This window comes from Pterocles gutturalis, unplaced genomic scaffold (assembly GCF_000699245.1).
Source record: "Pterocles gutturalis isolate BGI_N339 unplaced genomic scaffold, ASM69924v1 scaffold17167, whole genome shotgun sequence".
Taxonomy (NCBI): domain Eukaryota; kingdom Metazoa; phylum Chordata; class Aves; order Pterocliformes; family Pteroclidae; genus Pterocles; species Pterocles gutturalis.
In genome coordinates, this window is record NW_010108244.1 from 10,631 (window position 1) to 17,832 (window position 7,202).

At 41.6% G+C, this 7,202-nt stretch overlaps 1 protein-coding gene across 1 annotated transcript; it reads left to right on the forward strand.

Annotated features, from left to right (window-relative positions):
* On the forward strand, positions 1 to 1,077 carry CCR4 (chemokine (C-C motif) receptor 4). Its single transcript, XM_010072572.1, has one exon. The coding sequence runs from the start codon at positions 1 to 3 to the stop codon at positions 1,075 to 1,077; it is 1,077 nt and encodes a 358-aa protein (XP_010070874.1).
* Positions 1,078 to 7,202: the final 6,125 nt, after the last annotated feature.

Here is a 7,202-nt window from a genome sequence, read left to right on the forward strand (position 1 = left end):
ATGAGTTCTTCAAGTACAGAGTCCTTTGAAGTTGAAACTTCAAACTTTTATTACTACTATGAAAATTATAATGATGCTCCCAAGCCATGCAGCAAAGAAAGCGTCAAGAGGTTCGCAGCCTCCTTCCTCCCTGTCCTGTACACCCTCGTGTTCCTGGTGGGGCTCATGGGCAATATCCTGGTCATCGTGGTCCTCTTCAAGTACAAGAGGCTGAAGAGCATGACTGATGTGTACCTCCTCAACCTTGCTATCTCTGATTTGCTCTTTGTTTTCTCCTTGCCGTTCTGGTCTTATTTCACAATAGACCAATGGGTTTTTGGAACTCCCTGGTGTAAAATCATTTCATGGATCTATGTGGTTGGGTTTTACAGTGGGATCTTTTTTATTATGCTGATGAGCATAGACAGATACCTGGCAATCGTTCGTGTGGTGTTTTCCTTGAAAGCCAGGACTGCCTTCCACGGCTTGATTACTAGCCTCGTTGTATGGCTAGTAGCTTTTTCAGCCTCAGTTCCAGAACTTGTATTTAGAGAATCTTTTGATGAACATAACCATACAACCTGCAAGCCAATATATCGAGGCAATTTCACAACATGGAAACTTTTTTCCACTTTGGAAATCAACATTTTAGGGCTCCTAATCCCTCTTATAGTTATGATGTTTTGCTACTCCATGATCATTAAAACATTAGTTCACAGTAGGAATGAGAAAAAGAACAAGGCTGTGAAGATGATCTTTGCTGTCATGATCGTGTTTTTCTTCTTTTGGACCCCTTACAACATTGTCATTTTCTTACAACTGCTGGAAATGATTGGAGTCCTTCGCGACTGCCAAGTGAGCAGGAATCTGGACTATGCTTTCCAGGTGACGGAAATCCTCGGCCTTTTTCACTGTTGCCTCAACCCTGTCATCTACTTCTTCATGGGGGAAAAATTCAAGAAGTACCTGAAGATGCTCTTTAAGAACTGGCACTTACCTGGAGATATCTGCCAGTGGTGTGGGGCTCACATCACATACCACACCGAATCTACCAATTCGTTCCACACACAATCCACGGGGGATCAAGACGCCCTGTAAAGCATTTCAGACCAACCACGGAACTCACCAGCGAGCAAACCGACAAGAGCAGGAACTCCGAAAAGCTCAGCAAATGCACATGCATGTAACAATAAGCTAGTGCCAGATAATTCCTTACTTCAGCTTTGATTTCTGCCTCTATATTTTCTGAATATTATGACAGAAGGTGTCCTAGATGTCCCTAGATGCAGGGGCATGGAGGAGCAGAGGAGAGACAGCTGCTTGTCATCAGTGCGTGTATTTGGAAAATATATTCATTTATTCAAGAAGGATGGTTATTACTATATTATTTTTTTTAATTCTACAGTTGATTTGTGTAGGACTTGTTCGCTGTGACTCTTAGCAAGCCATTAACAGTACCTGTGACTGTGAAATGTTTCATGTCGGAGAGGCTACACCCTCTGTCATTAAGAAAAAGGACACAAAATATATTCTTTATGTGCACAAAGATGCAAAGCAAATGCATTATATTGTGTTATAGACACATTTTCTCTTAGGTATCCAAGCTGCCACATCTGCCTATGTGTAGGTGTCTATATAGACATTTTGAATTACTTTATCACTGTAATTCAGGAAAACAAATCTGTATTTTAATTATCATAGCAAATGTTTTACTTATTTGAATAAAAGTATTTTTAAAAACTTATTTTCCAGCATGTGTGAATAAATTTGAAGCATCTTGGTTAAAAGTGTATCTTTTAAAGTGAATGTTCTTTGTTCCAAAAAATACTTAACCCCAGGACTCAATTTTCATTCACTGGAGCCATATCTGGCAAACAAAAGACAGTAAAAACAGAGATTGTGTAGAAGTCATAACTCAGAAACCACACAAAGAATCCCAGCATTTGATAACAGCAAAATGTGAAGAGAGTGATGCCCCAGTAGCCGCTGACAGATCTACGTGATATTAATCAGAGATCTGGAACAGGAAGGAAACTCACACAACAATAATCAGATTTTGTCACAAAAATAATTTAAAAAGAGGCAAAAATCAGTAATGCAGTAGCAGAAAAAGTTGAAAAATACATATTGAAAGATACTTCTGGTGGGTCTTTTTGCTGGACAACAACCACTCAGCAGAAAGACTTTTATCTTTCTTAGTCTGTCAATAACAAATTGCCTGCTCAGGATCCAGGCACGGCTGCCAAGAGCAGACAAGACATTGAGATGCATCAGGAAAGGGCTGGAAAAGAAATGGAAAAATATTGCAGTGCCGTTGTCCTCATCACCCTAAATAAGAAACATCAGTGGAAGCTCACCTCCATGCGACCTCTCTCATGATACAAGACTGACAATAAAAAGCAGCACACTTAAATACTCACACACACACACATCCATCATCATTAATTCTGGAAATGCATTACCATTACCAGTTTGCTGAGGCTGACAAGCAACAAATTGCATTAATGCAGATAATGAGAACAGCTGTGGAAGACATCACTTACGGTAAGAAAGTGACATCCTTCCCAAGAAAAAGACTAAAAATTCTTACTACTCAAAACGCTCCAAGTCACTGAGTAAATCAGTGGAGAAAAATTGCTGCAAGGGGTGGGTCAAGCCACCCATTACCTATTTTGAAAGGGAAGAGGAAGATAAATTGCAAATGTCAGGTGCTGCAAAGTCCCACTGAACCTAACAACATGTCACCCCCAAGCTGGTTCGGCGCATTGTCCTCACAGACGATGGCGAAGGCACTGTGAACTGCTGAGCTATTTGTCTGTCAAGTGCACAGACTAACCTGGAAGCCATTATTTTTTTCTTGGTCCTACTCTGTAAACCTTCTAGTCAGCACGAACAAACAGGTCCTTTGGAGAAACCTTGCTGGCCAGCCCAGGGGAAGGGCTGCCTGCGCTGGCCCAGCAAAACTGATGCTCAGCCAGTAAAATGCAAGCTACAGGCTCTTGACAACCATGAGATAAGAGAGGGCCAGGGCTACAAGCAGTCCAGGCTGGTCTAGCTCTAGGCACACTGCAGTGGTGGGGGAGGACACCCAATCTGCTCATGTGTGGAATTAACGGGCCGCACCCAGCGGCCATGCAGTGTTGCCATAAATGGAGTGAGCGTAAAGATGCTTCACATCACTGCTCAGCTTTGTGCCTTTGGTGCAGAGTGTGCCCAGTGCAGCCAGAGCTCCCACCGCGTGAACATTGTCCTTGTTTCTCTGCCCAAATAACCTCTTCTAGTCCTACCAGTAATACTCACAGCTACTCAATGTGTTTGCTGGGTGAGCAACTGAGCTGAAAGTTGTGCCCTGAGCAGGTTTGCTGGATTAGGTGCAAAGAGGAGCTCACCTTGAAGTGATGGGCTCAGGAATCCTGGTCCTGAAGCTCATGAAAAGTGGGTGGTTTTGGCCCCTCTGCCACCAGTAAGAAACCTTCTTCCCCCATACACAGAGCCGCAGTGGATAATGCTGCTCCTCTTTTGAGAGAGAGCTTTGAAACCCGCTGATGAGAAAGGACGAGATCATAGTATGAATACAGACAAAAATAAAGCAGGGATTTGCAAAATGTCCGTTGACCAAAAGGTATCATTTTAGCTGAACAAGAATTGCCAAGCAATGAACGATGGTATGTACAGACCTACTGAACCATGAAAGAGAAGGGATAGACGTTTGAGTGAAGCAAAGCTGACTCATTTGTAAACACACATTTTTACATCAGGGTTCCTTGGAAGGCCAGCCCGCATCCTCTCTTCTGTTGTGCCATAGAAAGGTAGACAATGGGAAAAAAAATCAGCTTAATTATATTAAATATAAATAATGATGAAAAGGTAAAAAACAAGTTGGTTGGTTTGTTTTCATACAGTGCTTGGCCACTACAGTCACTCCCTAAAAGCTTTTGAAAAGGAGACTGAAAATGAAGAATCAACGTAACTGTGGTGAGATTTTGAGTATTTGCATAACTGAGAAGACCATTCCAAGATGACGTAGTACTGGTGGAATCTGCAGCCATCTTACTGGAATACAGCAATGATGGATGCTGGAGAAACCACTCCTCACGGAGCAGGCACTACCAGCCAGGAGACACCAAGTTAGATCCTTCCAGGATGATTTTCTCTTTCACAGTCATTCAGAAGCAAAATCCCTCAGAAAAAAAACAAAACAAAACAAAACAAAACAAACAAACAAAAAAATCCCATCCTATAGGACAATCATTGAGTCAAAGACATTTCTCACAGAAATGAGGCTCAAAACCAGAAAAGCACTTTGTCTGTTCCAGACAGGCAAAATCCAAGTCCTCTGCCAACTCCTTGGTGGAGGACTGACATGACTGACTGTCCTCATTTCAGCTGAGACAGAGTTCACTTTCTTCATAACAGCTAGGAAGAAAAAAATTCACTCTGTATAAATGCAACCCAAACACACGATTGATCAGTGCATCATACTCCTTTAGGTTTTGTGTTAGGGCTGTTTTCTTTTTAATTTCAAGTCATCTTGGAAAGGTTGATGTTTCTCTGGGTTTTAGGGGTTTTTTTCAGAGTACCAGCATGCATGCAGCATACGTAGCTCAGTAACTGCATACTGCAAGTTTTTTTATTATTTCAGGTGTCACAAAATAAACACTACTAAGGCACTAAAACATTTTTAAAATTCCAAGAAGATGTTTGTTTCCTTGCTTTTGCTTTGAATGATTATAGCAAGTAATCAAGAACCTGATCTGCAAGAATCTGATAATTTTCCACAGATATGAAATCCTCATGAAAGGCACTCGGTGCTGCTAGCAACCTGTGAGACAACAAAGCCTGAATGAACATTGATGCTATCAGATCCACTGTTCTGCTCAAAAGAGGCCAGTGGTGTTTGATCAGCATCTTCTGAGAGGCTCCAAGCAGCCAAGTTCAAGAAGAGACTTTTCTACCTGGGACAGTGATTGGAACAACGGGTGTACATCCCTGCGTGAAAAGCAGATTTGTCTCTTTTGCACAGGGACTTCGCACTCCTTAAAATATCTCCCCAGAAGTACTGTGGTTTGGGCAGGGGGGATCGAAGAGAGGGTTCCTCCCTGGCTTTTAACCTGTCATTGTCACACAAATAGAAAGAGCTGTTACTACCAGCTAGTGGTAGTAACACAAGTATCTTAATCAAAGCGAAGAAAGACCACAACAGATCTCTGTACTTGCTTGTAAGGCGGTAAACTGAAATTTGACCACAAGCAAGACCATGACCGCAGACTGAGAGTGACTTGCCTTTTCCGCTACCGAACTATGTAGGAAAAGTGTAAAAAGCACAGAGAAGAAAGAGGATGGCTTTTCCTCTTGCTTATGCCCTTGTTGGTCATTCCCAAGTACCAGGAATGAAAGGAAAACAAGGCTGGGTGGTGCAAGGAACAACAACGAGAAGCTGCAGAGGACAGGTCTACCCTTGCTATAAAAAAAAAAATCTTTACACTTTCTAGAAGAGTGGAACCCATAGCACAAGGTGTCACACAAAAACCTGAAATGCTACAGAAAAGGGTCTGAAGGGTTTACAAAAGACAAAAAAAAAAAAAAAAGGAAGTTTGGAATGAAGCTGTTTTATCCTCAAGTTCTGCTTCATCAACCCACCCTTGCATCATGGAGGCCACTACTCACTTCCTTTCCTCTGAAATATTAAGGAACTTCCAAAATTCCCCATGGGGAGGGTTGGCTCCCATTTGCTCCCAGCTTTTTGCATGAATGCGAATGCTGCACCCTCCTTTCCCACAGTCACTTGGGGTTGGGAGCAAATCCATCCCTTTCATCAGCAGTTTGAGCTCACATTCTCTGTGTATAGCAGTCATGCAAGCAGGATGTCTGGCTGGTGACCACACTGGCAGCACATTTTGCACTTGAAGAGGCAGTTTCATGGAAATCTGAACACTAGAGAGAAGAGAATTTTGGTGGCAGCTGCATTGGCTAGTGGTCAACACCTCCTACCCCAACACATTTTGTCTCAGCTTCAGATTAAAAGTATCTTAATGTAAGCACAGCCTATTTTTCAACACCACTGAAATAAAGTATTTCATTATTTCTGCTCTGAATTCTTATTAACATTTTATTCTGATGGGGGAAATAATTTCAAAAGTCCTCATGTGACTAAAAATTGTCAAAAGAATTTAAGAATTTGTCTTATTTAACAAATTTGTTAGCAACTTTAATAGAATAAATCTACCACATTGCTCTATCAGTAGCTTATTCCGCATACCCATAGGAATGTGCCAGAACATAGAAAAAAAACAGCATTAGAAGCAAAATTTCAGTAAAGTGATGAATGTTACTGGAGAAGACTACCACAGAAAAGGTGTTTTTTGTTGTGTTTTTTTTTTTTAATCTACTGACTTTGTTCATGAAAATTTGTCTAGCAAATGAATTTTTGTTGCTTCTATAGTGTAAAAAAACCTAGAGTTTTATAAACTCTATCAAAATGGGACTGTGTGAATAAAATTTAAACGATCAAACCTCAAATTTGCATTTATGAAAGGTAACTCTTAAGTAGCAATTATTTAACAATTTGTGTCAGTGACTGAGAAAGCAAGATTATCATTAAATATCCAAGATTCTGCAGAATTCTTCTTTGTGTGGGTTTTTTGGGGTTTGTTGGGTTTTTTCTCTGTTTTTTTTTTTGGGGGGGGGTGGGTGTTTTTTTCCTTTTTTTTTTTTGGGGGGGGGGGGGGGGGGCGAGGAGCAGCAAGGGTGTTGATTGGCCCTGGTCATGCTCACGCGGACAATGCTTATGCTTAGGAAAAGCCCAATGTTTTATTACCTGCAGATTACTAGATGGCTTCCATTGTTGGCACTGGCTTCCTTATCATATTGGGCTGCAGACTTCAACCAGGCAGAAGTAGCCAGAGCATGTCCATCACCACCTATTGACCGGAGTTTTTATGCCCAGAGAGACTCTAGCACCCTTATCCTTTAATTCTCCCTGAAAAAAACCCAGCAACTCACCAAACCAACAACCCAAACAAATCAAAGAAACCCAACCAAAACCACCCATGCCTTTTTTAAGGTGCTGTCTTCAGTCTTTGAGCAACGTGGTCTAGTGGGAAGTGACCCTGCCCACGGCAGAGGGGTTGGAACTAGATTATGTCTAAGGTCCCTTCCAACCCAAACCATTCTGTGATTCTATGATCTCCTACATGGAAATCAAGACTGTGCCCTCCACCGTA

What these genes read in the sequence shown, in the direction of transcription:
- CCR4 (XM_010072572.1), top strand. Translation starts at nt 1, where the DNA reads ATGAGTTCTTCAAGTACAGAGTCCTTTGAAGTTGAAACTTCAAACTTT.